Source organism: Chiloscyllium plagiosum, chromosome 19 (genome assembly GCF_004010195.1).
Source record: "Chiloscyllium plagiosum isolate BGI_BamShark_2017 chromosome 19, ASM401019v2, whole genome shotgun sequence".
NCBI lineage: Eukaryota > Metazoa > Chordata > Chondrichthyes > Orectolobiformes > Hemiscylliidae > Chiloscyllium > Chiloscyllium plagiosum.
Window position 1 is genome coordinate 33,312,187 of NC_057728.1, and position 17,546 is coordinate 33,329,732.

Genomic DNA, 17,546 nt, shown 5'->3' on the forward strand with positions numbered 1-17,546 from the left:
CTGAGCCATGTTTCTGTAATTGCTATGATATCCCAGTCTCATGTTCCTAACCATGCCCTTAATTCATCTGCCTTCCCTGCTCGGCCCCTTGCATTGAAATAAATGCAGTTTAATTTATTGGTCCTATCTTGTCCCTGCCTGCCCTGACTGTTTAACTCACTTCTGTTCTCAACTGTACCAGTCTCAGATTGACCTCTTTCCTCACTATCTCCCTGGGTCTTTGTAATCTCCCTTCAGAATGTCAACCCTTTCCCTTCCTATGTCGTTGGTTCCAATGTGGACAATGACCTCTTGCTGGCCCCTCTCCCCCGTGAGAACATTCTGCACCCTTTCTGAGACATCCTTGATCCTGGCATGGGGGGAGCATCACACAATTCTGCTTTTTCGCTGCTGGCCACAGAAACATTTGTCTGTACCTCTGACTAGAGAATCGCCAAACATAATTGTCTCTCGGAGTTGGTTCCAATGTGGACAATGACCTCTTGCTGGCCCCTCTCCCCCGTGAGAACATTCTGCACCCTTTCTGAGACATCCTTGATCCTGGCATAGGGGGAGCATCACACAATTCTGCTTTTTCGCTGCTGGCCACAGAAACATTTGTCTGTCCCTCTGACTAGAGAATCGCCAAACATAATTGTCTCTCGGAATCCGGCGTACCCCTCGTTGCATTAGAGCCAGTCTCAAAACCAGAAACTTGGCTGTTTGTGCTACATTCCCCCGAGAATCCATTACCCCCTACATTTTCCAAAACAGCATACTTGTTTTAAATGGGTATATCCACAAAAGATTCCTGCTCTAGCTGCCTACCTCTCTTACCTTTCCTGGAGTTAACCCATCTATGTGACTGTATCTGAGACTTTCCCCCCTTCCTATAACTGCCATCCATCACATACTGTTGCTGTTGCAAATTGCTCATTGCTTCTAACTGTCTCTCCAACTGATCCATTCGATCTGATAAGATTTGCAACCAACAGAATTTATGGAAGATATAATCCGGAGTAACCCTTAAACTCTCTTTAAGCTCCCACATCTGACAGGAAGCACATACCACTCTATTAAAGGCCATTTTTGCTCCTTCACAATCTATAGACCAGAAAATAACACCGTCTTCTTCCTCTACAAACACTGCCCCAGGTTAAGTTAATAGTTATGGCTTATATTTTAAGTTTAATCAAGAGACATATCTCCAAAAACATATAATCAAGAAAGAACCCACTCTACTCACTTATCTGATTCTGTGCTGTGAACTTCACCCAAACAGTTCCAAGATCAGTTGTGAATTTCACTGTTTGTAAATTTTCCTAGATGCACTCCGATGTCCAGTGATACGTGAATTCAAACAGCAACGGCAGTGTCAGTTTCTTTCTCTCTCTCTCTCCTACACTGACCTCACCATGTGCTTCCTTTGTCTGTTCTTCTCCCTTTTAAAACTGCTGTTGTTTCGACTTTTTTTCCCAAAGTTCCAAAACAATGCAACAGCATATAAAACAAGATGGAGGAAGGGAAAAATTTCTGGCTGGAACAGCAGCTGCTTTGGAATTAGAGGAAATCACCTCCAGCACCTAAAATACCTCAAAACAGGAGCAGCTGTTACAGCCAGAAATTTCTCCGGTCCTCCATCTTGGATTACCCGACTGCAGACGAATGGGCTGACAGGTGCTTGATTTCCCCCTCTTCCCATGGCCAGAAGGAATAAACAGTATAGATAAAACTGAACTCATTGCAGAATGACACAGCTAAAAACAGGAATAACAACTTTTTATTGCAGAAACATCTATGTCCCTCTGTAGATTGGTAGCATGAGACAGATGGAGGAACTATTACTTGCTTTGAGGAAAATCAGGTCACCGGTGGATAGTCATTTTCATGTAAGAGTTTGCCAATTAGCTTTTGCTCAAAGAAATCATCTAAGTTAAACTTAGTTATCTATTTTTTGCAGTTGTCACATGTCAGTCGGTACAACAATTGAGGCAACAGGCCATTGTTGAGCCAATAGACATGTCAATTCGTACAATATTGTCAGGTTAACCCAAACTAAGTTGCCATCAATAATTTATTTTGAAAGGTCAAAATTAAAAATCACTCAACACCAGGTTATTGTCCAACAGGTTTATTTGGAAGCACGAGCTTTCGGAGTGCTGCTCCTTCATCAGGTCATTGCAGAGTATATCCTTCATCAGGTCATTGTGGCATATAACCTTATATTCTACAACCACCTGATGAAGGAGCAGCACTCCGAAAGCTAGTGCTTCCAAATAAACCTTGTGTTGTGTGATTTTTAACTTTGTCCACCCCAGTCCAACACCTACACCTCCATTTCAAACATCAAAAGGTCAGTGTTGTCACTGTTGTTCTGTACATAACTGCAAATCGTTATCTAAGGAACAATATTTCCACTGATGTTGTATTGCTCAGTAGTTGATTGAAGTGCCAAGTTGAGTAACACGTTCAACAATAACCTGCCTTTATATAACTTAGATCAAAACTTTCCCAAGGTACTTCACAAATGCATATCATTAAAAACAAGAACAATGGAGTGTTAGAAAAAAGATATTGAGAGGGGCGACCAAAATTTTAACAAAGGGATGAAATATAAGCAAAAGAAGAGTTGGAGAAATGGAAATTTGAGCAGGAAATTTCAGCAAGTGTGGGAACTAATGGTGCAATGGAATAGGCAACATATTCAGAAACAAAACAATGCAGAATTTGGGCAATAAAGATAATGTTCAGAGATAGGAAGAGACAGGATCATAAAACAATTTAAACATGAAAAAAGGGATCAACAGTTGTGTAATGCCTTTAATACAGTAATATGCCCCAAGGAATTTCAGAGTATAACTCCCAAACAAAAATGGATGCAAAATTTAACATAGAACCATTTAAGGAAGGATTCATTCACTTGGTCAAAGAAGTAAGTTGCAAGAAGTGTCATAAAGGAAGAAATGGAGGACAAGGATGAACTGGAGATGCAGGCAGGTTTAAGACCAAGTGGAATAAAAGTCAGACATAAAACACGTTGAAAGTACGTTGCTATTTCATAAGTTTCTTCTTGATCTTTGGTCTTAATACCACTTTCCTGATCCATCCCACATTTCTTAATTCCTTAAGGTCCAAAGATCTTTTACCTAGCCCTAAATATAATTATCAACTCAGCAATCTGAATTGATTGACCTCTTGTCCTGAGGACTATGCCCCATTGTTCCAGAGCACCAGTCAGAAAAACCAATTCTTTGCACTTACCTTTTCAGGCTTTCATGGGATCTTCTAAGTATTGATGAGATCACCATCACTTCTGATTCTTTTGAACACCAGACAAAATAAACCTAATGACCTTAATTTTTCATCACAGGGCAAACTCTGTCATCCCATTTTCAATGTAATTTTGCTGCATCAACTTTTGTCCAATTAAGTTCCTGTGTAGGTTCAGGGAGCAATGTGGTACACTGTACTCAAAAATTAGTCTCACCAAAATATGCTTAGCAAAAGTTCCTGTTTTTTAACTCCAGTCCCCAGCTTAGGAAGGAACTTTCAGATTTTAGGATTAAGCAGCTGAAGGCATAGGTGCAAGGGTACAGCAAATAAAATAGAAGATACCAAAGAGGCTGGAATTTGAGATACTGAGTGAACTTGGAGGGACTTGGGAGATTTCAGAGATAGGGAGAAGTGATGAGATGGAGGGATTCAAAAACAGGGAAGAAAACTTTAAACATTGTTGAAGAAAACATTGTTGGACCAGGATTCGACAAATCTACAAGCACTACAATAATGCATGAATGGGATTTGGTACAATTTAGGTATGCAAAGATCTGAATGAGTTCAAGTTTATGGAGGTTGAAAAATGGGATGCTGGCCAGGACAACATTGGAATAGTCCATTTTGGAAACTAAAGGCATGGATAGGGTTTCAGTATCAGATGGGATGAGAAAGGTTTAAGGACAGGTGATGATTACACAGCTCTGTTGATTGAGTTATGATCCTATCTGATGATAATACTGGACAAGTCCGATCCCAGAATTAAACTTGGCTTGATGGATTATATATTAAATAAATAAAATAAAAAATAAATCTGGTGGTTACTAAGTGAAACATATTTATGAGGCTGCAGATGTTTTTAATTTTTATTACTCAAAAGAGAAGACAAAATCAAACTAACTTACGTTAATAAGGCAATTTTGAAAAATCTTAACACAAACAACAAAGTTTCAGCCTGCTTCAAAACATTATCAGGTAGAGATTCAGACCCATAGAAATTACTCTCCTAACTCATTTCTAAGTTTCTCCTCAACTGACTCCTTCCAGTTTCTTTTTCTTGAAATGTGGAAACAATTTTGAAATTCATTGCGAGTCTGATGATGTGTAACCTTTCACAATTCTGATTATCTAAACTTTTTCAACTCCAACAACTTGAAGATTTCTATCTCAGACTCTCTGGTTTGGAGATGCGCTTCCCTCCACTTCACCTGATGAAGGAGCAGTGCTCCGAAAGCTTGTGATTTTAAATAAATCCTTTTTGACTGTGACCTGGTGTTGTGTGACTTCGGACTTTGTCCACTCCAGTCCAACACTGGCACCTCCACACCAAGGTTTGAAAGTATTACAGACTGGCAAAAATCTGCTGCTGCAATGACTTGTTGGCTCCGAGCTCAACTACACTAGAATGAAACATGCAAAGAGGGAACCTTTTTCTTGACTGAACTGAACTCTTGTTTGCTTCAGAACTAAAATCAAAACAAAACTAATGGCCTAATATGTTCACAATACCAGTCATAAACTCAAAAGTATAAACATCTTCTCCATTAAAACCACAGGAATCTACCAGGTGCTTGACTATGGCCATGTTTTTTCTTGGAACTGATACATTTAGGTCACTGATCCAGAATGACTTTCTGACCCTTTAAGAAAATTTCAGAGCACAAATTCATATCTTTGGGCCTCTCTTTCTAATACTATCAATATTCCCACAATAATAATAATAGTTGTGGGCGGCACTGCTGCCTCACAGCGCCAGAGACCCGGGTTCAATTCCCACCTCAGGTGACTCTCTGTGTGGAGTTTGCACATTCTCCCCATGTCTGCGTGGGTTTCCTCTGGGTGCTCCGGTTTCCTCCCACAATCCAAAAAAAATGTGCAGGTTAGATGAATTGGCCATGCTAAATTGCCTGTAGTGTTAGGTGAAAGGGTAAATGTAGGGGAATGGTTCTAGGTGGGTTACGCTTCGGCGGGTCGGTATGGACTTGTTGGGCTGAAGGGCCTGTTTCCACACTAAGTAATCTGTAAATCTGAATCTGTAAATCAGGTTACATAACATGGTCAAAAGTACATTTTACAAACATCAACATTGAGAGGTCTGGTTCAGTCTCAAACAGTGTGCTAGGCGTGAGTTGGGTTTGAGTGCACAGAATGGAGTTTGCAGAATGGACAAAAGAAATTAATATTGGTCCTTCCAATATTTAGTTGAAAGAAAATTTCAACCTCAGGAACAGTGGAACTGAGAACATTGTAGCTCAGCAAGGGTTGACCTGGGTTTGCAGAACTTTCAACAAGATAGGATACAGACAGAACATGATCAGCTAAGCTCAGGTCTTTGGATGGTTGGAAGTGAAATGTTGGAGTACTGCAATACCTGAATGAAGACATGAGAAATTATTTGTAAATCAGGTCCAACTTCAGACTGTTCTTTTTGATGGAAGGCATTGTGTTTGTGCTTTTTAAAGCTCACTGTCATAGGACTTCTGCATTTTGGACCAAATGTTAAACCAACACGAGAGACGGCATGGTGGCTCAGTGGTTAGCCCTGTGGCCTCACAGCACCAGGGACCTAGGTTCAATTCCAGGCTCGGGCAACTGTCTGTGTGGAGTTTGCACATTCTTCCAGTGTCTGCGTGGGTTTCCTCCCACAATCCAAAGATGAGCAGGTTACGCGAATTTGCCATGCTAAATTATCCAGCTTGTTCAGGGAATGTGAAGGTTGGGGTAAATGTAGAGTAATAGGGAATCGGTTTGGATGGGATCATTTTCGGAGGGTCGGTGTGGACTTGCAGGGCCGAAGGGCCTGTTTCCATGCTGTAGGGATTCTATTCTATTCTAAGACCTCAATACAGAAACATAAATTAATGGAGAAACTCAGCAGATCTGGCAGCCACTGTGGAAAGAAAGCAGAGTTAACCTTTTAGGTCCAGTAACCCTTCCTCAGAACTAAGTTGCTGCCAGATCTGCTGAATCTCTCCAGCAATTTGTTTTTAGTTTCAGATTTCCGGCATCCACAGTGGTTTGTTTGTTGTTGCTACAACACTTTAATACATTGTTCAGGAAAAACACCCCACAGTTCCTGCAATATTAATTTTCATGTAACACCTCAACATCAAGCCATTGTTATGATGCTTTAGCTTGTAGTGAACATATAATAAAATGCAATATATACAGAAGTTTTCTACCTTTCTCCTACTTGATGAAATTTAAAATAAAAAGGCAATTTTATTCTGCAGATTCTAAAGATAGATTTATTTGGAGGCATTGCTCAAGTCCATGAACGAGTGAAAAAAGTTAATTTCAGTTTATAGTGGCTCTTCCAGCTCCTGTAGTATAGATCAAAGTGCAGTTACATTTAAAGCTGTTCTGTAAAAGCCTTCTTGGAGAAAGGAAATTCCAGTCACTAGATATAAAGGCCAAGTTAGAATTAATGACATAATCATTTGCGTGAGTCTACAGTTAATGCCAGGAACATTACACAGAGATAATGAGACTCCGATTGACATCCTGTGACCAAAGTGCATGTTTTTATGAACTTATAAACGTAGAATGCAAATGCAAAGGTTTCTTAATCGTTGATTTTACTCATACAAATTTGGTGCATTTAGAATGACTGTAAAATAAATCACAAACCGTGGAGCTTACAAGTTTTACTGAATTAACATTGTGTCATTAAAATATGCAGTGAAAAGGAGGGTTTGAAAAGTATCTAGCATATAAAACACAATTTCTGAGCAGCTCTCCTCAATTCTAAATTCTCAAATCTCATTGTCTTTAACCGTCACTCACCCAATTCCATTCTATCTGCCCAAAAAGGCATTGGAGCAGAGATAAGCATGAAGTCCCACTCCTTCCAACACACATGCACAGTGATAGCAGTGTACAATCTGCAAGGTGCATTGCAGAATTTCACTAAAAATATTTTAATGGCATCTTCCAAATTGGCACCCTCTACTACTTGGAAGGGTAAACAGCATGAGGGGACCAAACATTTAAAGTTCCCTTCAACATTGCATACCAAACTGACTGAAAATACATATCACTGTTACTTCACTGTCACTGGTTTGAAAGCCTTGATACCACAAGAACTGCAAGAATTCAAGAAGGTAGCAAACCAATATATTCTCACAGGCAATTAAGGATGGGCCATCAATGCCAACCATGCCATCAATGCCAACCATGCCATCAATGCCCACATTTTACAAACAGGCACTAAAAAGAAAATCATAATGTCCTGAAAGCAATATATTCTTCAAGAGAAGACTAATGAAGAAAAGACGCAGTCTATTTATACAACAGCCTTTCAATCCTGGGTTGCTCCCAAGTGTTTTACAGCAATGAATTACTTTGAATGTATAGTTACTGCAGTAATGTGGGAAACACACCATTCAATCTGTGCACAGGAAGGTTCCAAAAACATCAGTGAAATAAATAGTTTTTTTTATAAAAAGACAATATTGTTTGAAGGATAAATATTTGCCAGGACACCTGCTCTTCTGTAAAGATGACCATGTCATCTTTAACATTCACCTGAATGGGGAGATCTGCAAAGTGGGGAATTTATATTTACAGCTTCCCTCAGCTGAGGATATGCTGAAACATTCAAAGGCACAACTTTCCAACTATCACTGAATAGTATTAAAATGTGAGCTTTTCAATGGCTTACTGTATACATGGTACAAATAATTAAAAATGTTTAAGCCAAGTATGAACACTAAAAAGGTAATACTTCAAGTCCACAATCTTGTATTGTCTTTGTCATGGTTTGTACAGCCTAAAATACTCCAGAAAAAGAAAGCACATTGTTTTAAAATGAGGATGAATTACTTGCAAGACCTTGTGTTAACCAAAACCCAATTTGTGGAGACAGAAAATGAAGTGTAACAATTCCTAGAACTGTTTTAACATGATCCATAACAACTTCATTGTCGTTCAGCCTACCTGGCATTATAATATCCGAAAAGCCCAATTTTCTGGTGATCGCCACACCTCTTGTGAACAATACTGGGTATTCTCTCCGGATCTGATCAATATCTCCATGTAGCAGCTGTAGTGCAACAGACAAACCTTTAAAACAAAACAGATATATAATGTTGAAATTTTCCAGAGGTTGCTTTACTTCTTGGAAGAAAATATTCTGCAAAAGAACAGTTCAATGAGGAAAGCCGTCTGGAATTTAATGGGCTCACAATGATTTATGAGAAAAACAAATGGTTCTTAAGGAGTCTGCTTCATGTAAGATTATTCTGCATTGAAAGTCAGCAGGAGTGGTACATTTAAATTGTACATTTCAATCAAGTGATTATTGCATTCCAATATACCACATGTTGTGTATTGCTTCTCTTGTTCCTTATGAGGAAATTAATGACAGTTCTTGAGTTTAACTCCTGTTAACAAATGGTAATTTCTGCATTTGACTTTGCTATAAATTATTTCGAGTCTCAATTATATTCAAATGACACCATGATGAAGTATCTTATCTCGGGGATAACCACTTTTTTTATTTAATTCAATCAAAAGTTGACAGTGCTTCTGAAGCACATCACTGTGGAGTAAATCCATCAAAATGAGCTCATTTGAAATGAAAGGACCACACCAGATGAAGACATACAAGATTTCCCATCAATGGCCAACCTGCATTGCAATCTCACAGCGACATTAACTAACACTTCAAAAGCATAATGCAATCTCTATCTTATATGAACCAATTAACATTTTCCAAATTTCTTAAATCTATTTGAAATAACCATGTGATGGCATGTGGGTAGGAAGCGAGCAACCTGCCCTTTGCTGTCCAAGATTTGGTTGTGGGTTTTAAGTGCCTCATTGAGTCATACAGCATGGAAACACATCCTTTGGTCCAACCAGTCCATGAAGATGATAATCCCAAACTAAACTAGTCCCATCTGCCTGCTCCTGACCCATGACCCTTCAAACCTCTCCCATTGATGTACTTATCCAAATGTCTTTTGAACACTAACTGAACACACATCCACCACTTCCTTCGGAAGTTATGCCATACGCAAACCACCCTCTGTGCAGAAACATTGCCCCTCATGTCTTTTATAAATCTCTCTCCTCTCGCATTAAAAATTTGACCCCATCCTATGGAAAAAACACCTACCATTAACCCTATCGCCCTCATAATTTTATAAACTTCTTTTTGGTCACCTCTCAACCTCCTGTGCTCCAGTGAAAATGTGAAATGATTTTGCATTTAAACAGTTTGTGAGAAGTGCAAGTCTACTGTGTAAAACTGGCATTCTGCATTCAATATACATTTATTCAAGAAATGTAATGCCTTTGCCATATAATAATCCATTAAATCAAAGAGAAGTTGAAAGTCGAAATAATAATTACAAATGAATAATAGAACATCTAAAACAGAATCAAGCACAGTACTGTAACAGTTAAATTCTTCAGTGTTCAATATGTAAATTACAGTTAAAGTTATGCAACATTATCAGGCAAACAATTCTAACACAAAGTTGGAGCATAAGAGGAGACGGATCGAGATGGAAGCTTCAACACTAACTGATAAATATGCTTATTTGGAAGCACTCGCTTTCGGAACGCCGCTCCTTGTTGTGGAGGTTAAGATCATGCTCACAGAATTTATAGCCAAAGGAGTCCAGTGTCATGACCGGTACCTCCAAGTCACGATAAATATGCAGCATTCTAACCTATAAAATTCAGATACCTGTTCCTCTAAAAAAAGAATAAATAGTCACTAAAATGGGTACACATTTTGACCTGATGATAATCTTAAAACATACTACAAAATGAGATTAAAATAAAGACTTCAAATAGATCATTGCAACACAGATCCAAACATCATGCAAGACTCATTTCACAACAGTGGACTCAGGCCAATACAACAGTGCATGCACAAATTTAAACTGGAATGAGTCTGAATATTTATACCAGCTAATTAGAATGATCATGTATGCATCAAGATAGTTTGCAACTCTGAATTATGAAGTCTTGTACTTTAAAATTACTTCATATTGTAGACCTTTAAAAAGTGCAACCAATTGATAAAACTGTTTATTTTTCATTTATTGCACTGTTCAGTTTGTGTAAAGTTTGAAGAGTCTATTTAAAATATAATGAAATTCGCAAACAGATCAGGGAACCACATATTTATTCCCAAGACGTCATTTACTGTAGCTAGTTAATAAATATTATGAATAATTAAATGGAACATTCTGTTACTGCAGGAAGAAAACAACAGTGAAACTCCTCACCCTGTGGATCTTCACTAAAGTTTTAACATTTGGAATTCTGTTGTTCATACATAATGTTATACAGTATTTGTGACAATTTTCTGCCTTCCTCTTTTCATCTTAAGGCACTTAATCTTTGCTGGTACGTGAAGATATCTAATCACCATTGTCAATTGTGTTAAATATTTTAACGATGCTGGCATGCTATTCTGGATTTCAAATGGAGATCCCAAATTCTCAATCTCCATCCAAAGAGCATCAGCCATGCAGTCCTGCAAAAGGCAGATGAGAATAAGTGAAGTAAGTAAATGCAAGTACAAACTTCTACAATTCTTGCTGGAATATGTTGTGCATTCATTTCACCTACTTAAACCAAGTCCAATTCACTTCTTAGCAAGTAGTCTATCACTTTTAAACTTTAGAAACGTAGTGGTATTTAGAGATTTGCCATATCTGGCATATATATATCAAAAATTACTATAGTTTCAGATTAAGAGGTTTAGCTGATATTATCAGTTAGGTTTAGTAGCTATTAGCAGTTATATATCACTCTTAATCTATAAATTGGGCATTTTGGTTGGAGCTTTACTATTGTGTTGGTGAGAAGTAGCAGGCAAGATTACCCTGATTCAAAACTGTTTACTTCTAAGAATCTGTATGTTCCAGCAAAGGAAGGCCTAGTATGGTGCGTCAGAGGTGAGCAACTTCAAGAGGCAGTGACAGATTTGCACTGTTTACCAAAAGCTGATCTCCAGGTAATCTCCATTTCAGCAACAACATTGTCCATTGCTACCAAATTTAGATAGATGTAAGAGGCTCAATTTAAGCTGTCACAGGGATATTAGCATCAAACTTTGTGCCTGCAGAAATCTACCACTGAAGTCAATAATTTTGCCACTTTCCCTGGGATAATAGAATGAAAGGCATTTTTCTCCCTAGATTGTAAGATTCCCAAAAGCACAGATGCCAGAGACTCACAGGATCTTTTATCTAATTCCATGATCGTAACAACCTAAGAATTCCACTCCATTATTTATACCATTCATCTATGGACAACAGCAGAAATACAATGGGGATAATTTAGCCACTGAAGGCATTTTGAAGCAAAATGTCAAGAATTAGGTGGGAACAGAAACCATCTATAATTTAACTGTGCAGTTTCTTTCAAGAAAAGAACAATAAAAGCAATAAAGTTGTGAGAACACAAACATTTCCAAGTTTCCAGACAAGTTGTGTGCAACCAAAGCACAAAAGCAAAATATGGCAGATGCTGGAAATCTGTAATCAAACGGAAAATATTGCTTTAATAGCTTTAACAGAAACTGTACACAAAGGAGCAAAGATAAAGTTCAGAGATAAATGTCAGGGACCTGAAACATTACCTTTTTGCCTTTCAATGAATGCTATCAGACCAGTTTAGAATTTTCTGCATTTTTTGTTTTTATTACACACCTTCCAGACTTAAACATTTATTAGGTCTTCATTCATTAATGTCTAGAAGTGTGAAAAGTGATCTTATTGAAACATACAAAGATTCTGAAGGGGCTTGACAGATAGATGTTGAGAAGATGTTTCCACTACTGCAAGAAATCTCAAACCAGGGAACAAAGTTAGAGAATAAGGGAGCTTTCATTTAAAACTGAGGTGCAAGAGAATTTATTCTCCCAGAGGGCAGTGAATGTCTGGAATTCTTTATTCAAGGGAATTGTGGTGGTTAGATTACAGGTGGTATTTTAAAAGGACATGGATAGATATTTAAATTATCAAGGAGTTGATAGCTATGCTGAGCTAAAATGGAAGAGTACTTTAGATCTGGGCCAGATCGGCAATGGCTTTGTTTAATAATGGTCAGGTTTGAGGAGCCATGGTTTATAACTTTATGTTCTTATCGCAGTTCTTTTATAGTTACTTGATTACTCCCTTGGAAGTTCCCATCAAATCGAGAACAAATATTTAAAAATATTGGTTTGCATGCTATATATTTTACAATTTGAAGTAGCACAGGCATGCAGCGCTGGAAAGTTAGGCAATCAGAACAGTCAGGAGCCAGCACATGTTCTCCAATAACAAAATGGAAAAGTATAAATTAAAGAAGAAATTATTTACATGGCAGTTCAGCCAATATTAATTTTGCATTTTAGTGTATTCAGCTTTTGTCACATTTTACAGGAACCATGTAGTTTTGCTTTAGTAATTAAAGGTATTAGTGCTACTCTAATTTACATCAATGACACAAATACCCAGTCTTTCACTAACACAACAACCTAGTGTTGTAGAAGATGCAGCACTGGTGAAGCATAAAAATGAGAGATGTGCAAATGATTTTCTGAAGTAATTAACAGCTGGTATCTCAGAAGACAGTCCCAAATGTGCAAAAATAGCACAGGACAACATAAAGCAGTTTTTATTCCCATGAATACATTTTAAAATGCTTTAGTAACAATTATATTGATTATACATGAAGGGTCCTACAACCATGGAAGCACAAGAGGGCACTAAAAATACATCCTATCCCTGACAAGACTGTTGTACACACACTATCAGCACTTCCCAGGACAAAAGTAGTATTAAAGGTACGAATTTAAATCATCACTTCATCCTGCAGACTAATATTTCAAAACAGCGTACAAGATACATGGAGCTCAGATAGTGTAGGCTATAATATGAAAGCAGAAGATAAATTATACAGATATTCAGTTTCGTATCCCTTTGAGTTTCCCCACATGCCAACAGAAAATGCTACTTCATCATAAACCCAGAATTCACTCCAAAAACTGCTGGAAACAGCATTAAGTGAGTACTGGGATAGTACAAGGCAATGTGGCTAAGTGGGTAACTGTTTCAGATAGCCAACAAATGTACATTGGATAGACTGTACTCTTCCTCTGCTATAACATATTTTAGTTCAAGCATTCTGTGCAGCAGAGACACCTGAAGCTTTTTAAACCCATTGAAAGTTTTGATGCACCGTGTGAAGGAAAAGACTGACTTTTTTCAAGGTTTCATTAGTTTAAAATGATGCCTTAGAGGTGATCAGAGATTTTGAAAAAAAATATATTTGCAGAGAAGTTTCAGAGCATGGAATTCATTGTCATATGAAATAATTCAGACTATTACAAAATAGAGTAGATAAACACTTGAAATGGAGGAAGATACAGAGCTATGGAGTGACAGATGGATTAGGCTTAGGTTGGTCCAGTTAAGAATCAGCACAAATTTGATGTGACTCTTTCCATGCTGTGAATTTCTATTTTTTCTGGCCACATAAAGATGCTGAAAATACATTTCAAATCTTTCGAGATCGGAATGTGGAATAATAGTTAATGTTTGTTTATTCCCAATATATTTGTTCCTGTTTTTCAAACAAAAATACATTCTAAAGAGCTTTACACAGGAAAAGCAGCACAGGCCATCAAGCATGAAAAATTAGGAACACAATGAATACAAGAAAGACTTCAATTTATATAGCACTTTCTACAATCAGCAGACATTGCAAAGTAATTTGCAGATAATTAAGTACTTTCTGAAGTTAAAAAAAGAAAGCCTGAAAGCTTCCAGTGCTCTGTGCTCAACTATTCCTCAAGTAATGCAGATATGGAAAAACAAATTGTTGATGTAGGTATTATATCAAGACGTCTGTGTCTAGCAAGCAGTATGTATTTGCAAGAATAACAAGCAGCTCGGACCCTCAGAACATATGGAAATAAACAAACCAACTTGAGTAAATATGACTGAGAATTTGCCATAATATATGATTAGTAGCCATTAGTTTCTGTCAGATTGTCACAGCTAATCTAGAGTCTGTACACATATCAAATTCTGGTCAACATGTTCACTGTTTTTGGATTGCTCAAAATTTCAGTAAAAATTAACAGGAATTAGTAGGACAAATGCATTTGCCTTGGGTCTCGAGAATGTCGCAAATCGTCTGCTCATGCATTGACGCGCTGGTATGAATCGAACTGGATTTTTGAAGTCTGTTCTAAATCACAGGGTCGTCTTGCATTTCTTGATTGTGCATGATGCCAAATAAACCAAATGTTCAACATTTTCTCTTCCAGGAATCAATGGAGTGGTCTCAGCTTGAAGGTGGCTTCCACGCGGGCCACCAACAGAAAACAGCACAGAACAGCAGCAATCGGTCCCTCACCATATGGCAAATTATAAATAAATAACTCGACATACTGAATTTATTATAAATCAAAGAAAAAATAATAACATTGAAATGCAAAGCCTGATGGCATTTTTAAAAAAAGTTTTTCTCTGAATGTGGTGAAACCGGTGATGGGAGAGAAACACTTGAAAAATGTTTTTATTCTTTCTTTCCCACAATGATACAGGAATATTGTCAGGCTTGACACATATCCAGAAAATAAAAAGACAAGGCTGAAAATATTTGAAAAATCTGACCTGGTTTCAAGATCACAGGGTGCTGTTTGTTTTATGTAATTTTTATTGATAGGTGATTTTTGAGAAGATTTGTAGCTCAGATTGATGATAAGTATGTAACTTTTGAAAACAAAGCTTAAAGTTCAGTGAGCTAACTTAAATATTTATTGATAGGCCCTTTAAAATGGAAAGGTGACATTACTTGTGAGACGTGTAGTGGCAGAAATATAGCACAGGCTCTTACATGCTGGGTTTCCACCTTGCGTATCCATCATAGAAACATGAATACCTCAAATAAAAAGGAAATTTGTCATTTTCAGGCACACAAAATGAGATAACCTTGTGTCTCTTTCCTCAAGGTTTAAGTTAATTAGGTCTGTTTAGCATGCCTTTCTCTTTTCAGGTGAAGTGAATTAAATTTGCAAAAAGAAATATATTTTGATTTCATGTACAACATGTATTTTTCTACAGCAATCCTTACATCCTTAATTAAACAGAGCTTTAACGATGCTGGCAAAACATAAATTAATGAGAATCAAGAGCAGAAGAAACCATAATAGAGAAAGGGTTATAATTAGAATTATAAGAGTAGGACAGGATGTGGCAAAGTGGAGGCATTTAGGGAGCAAACTAAAAAGGGAATACATAAATGACTGAAACAGTAGCTGCAAATAACACCCTGTAAACATTAAGGACAAGAAGCAATATGTTCTACAACATGGAGTCTAAGCAGGGATGCATGACTGGAGAGAATTATGGAAATTGAACAGGGTCCAAACATGATGGGGTTTAAAAGCAAATGCATTAAAGTTATAAAGCAGAGAGGTTGACACAGCTGGGTTAAGAACAGACATTTGAAGACTGAAACGTGAGAGAAATAGGAATGAGTTGCCATTATGGAAGGCAACTCAGATAATTTTATTTAGAAATTCCAGTGATATTTATAAATCCAGTGATAACAATGTAAATTAGGTTTTGAGGAACTAGGGAAAAATGCACGTTTGGAGGCAAATGATACTGCTTTAGAAACAAATGTATACGTACCCACCTTTTTGAGCAAAACCGAACTTCATTTTGTAAGAATCTAGTATAACTCAAGGGTCACGTGAATATACATGACGTTTTAAGACTCAAATAAAAACTGTAATTCCACCTTAACCTGCAGATTTTTCTTGAAAGCTTGAAAAAAAAAATTTCAACACATCTTAACGTTTGCAAAAGGACTATAAGTTGTGTTAAATTATAACTGGGACAAAGTTATGCTCATCCATTTCATGAATGTTAATATCACATCAAATAACAACTATCAACAAATGTGACAGTTATCTTCATGCTTCTAATGCCCACTTTCTTCTGGCCCCAGCTAATGGCAAGGAGGCCAAGTTAGACTCTAGAGTGAAACCTGGCTTGATAAGCCACAAGTTTTATTTTGTAACAAAAACAGAAATTGCTAGCTAAACTCAGCAGGTCTGGCACAATCTGTGGTGAGAAAGCTGAGCTAATATTTCTAATCCAGTCGCTCTGCATCAGAATCTGAGCTTTTCTGATGAAAGGTCACTGGATTCAAACGTTAACTCTGCTTTTTCCCCCAAATTGCTTTTGCCAGCAATTTCTGCTTTTGTTCTAGATTGCCAGCATTCGCAGACCTTTGTTTTATTTTCATTTTACTTTGTAATTTGGTTACCCTCGTGGTCAGTCATTGAACATCTTCACAAAAGGCTACCCTTTTGTGCTATTGACAAAATAAATGGGAAAAAACAAAGTTGCATGTTTTGGAAAACTCTTATCAAAAACAAAAAAAAAGGATTCAATCCATTTTCCCAGCAATACCCTTTATACATACCATCATTCCTGTGAATTATCCTTCCTATCTTCACCAGTAACTATTCAAATTATGAAATCCCCTGCATTTCATTTTGGCAAATTTCTGCACATTCCCGAGAGAGGATTCTGTTACTGTACCTCTTCCCAAGACACAGACATGGCACAGACTAACTCAGAAGTTTACTCACGCAACTCCAAGAAAAGCTCTTTCCCAGTCCTCTCTACTTGGCCTGCTGAAACAGCTTCAGACTTGTGTTCACCTGTGATGGCCTGGAGACGGCTGAAAATTTGGATGCCCTTTGGCTGGTGTGGATCTTTTCTTCTTCTGAACTGAACATGCTTCATAGAAGTGTACCTTAAAACACTTCAGCATTATATCTCCCAGTAGCTCGTCTAGACACTTACTTGAAATCATGCTAGAAATGTTGTTTAGGAAAAACATTTCTGACACTTAAAAATCACCTTCATAGAACCACTGTTTAAGAATGGCAGTAAAGACAAGTCAGGGAACTATAGACTGGTGAGCCTGACCTCAGTAGTGGGCAAGTTGTTGGAGGGAACCCTGAGGGACAGGATGTACATGTATTTGGAAGGGCAAGGCCTGATTAGGGATAGTGAACATGGCGCTGTGCGTGGGACATCATGTCTCACAAACTTGATTGAGTTTTTTGAAGAGGTAACAAAGAAGATTGATGAGGGCAGAGCAGTAGATGTGATTTACATGGACTTCAGTAAGGCGTTCGACAAGGTTCCCCATGGGAGACTGATTAGCAAGCTTAGATCCCATGGAATACAGGGAGAACTAGCCATTTGGATACAGAACTGGCTCAAAGGTAGAAGACAGAAGGTGGTGGTGGT

At 37.7% G+C, this 17,546-nt stretch overlaps 1 protein-coding gene across 5 annotated transcripts in view; it reads right to left on the reverse strand.

The window, feature by feature from the left end:
• LOC122559665 (dedicator of cytokinesis protein 4-like) overlaps nucleotides 1-17,546 on the reverse strand; it is a 456,397-nt gene that overhangs the window by 197,626 nt on the left and 241,225 nt on the right. For all 5 annotated transcript variants that reach the window (XM_043709518.1, XM_043709520.1, XM_043709517.1 and 2 more), the window contains exon 13: nucleotides 8,191-8,316. In XM_043709518.1, coding sequence (XP_043565453.1) covers nucleotides 8,191-8,316 — 126 coding nt within the window. The remainder of the gene's footprint in view (nucleotides 1-8,190; nucleotides 8,317-17,546) is intronic.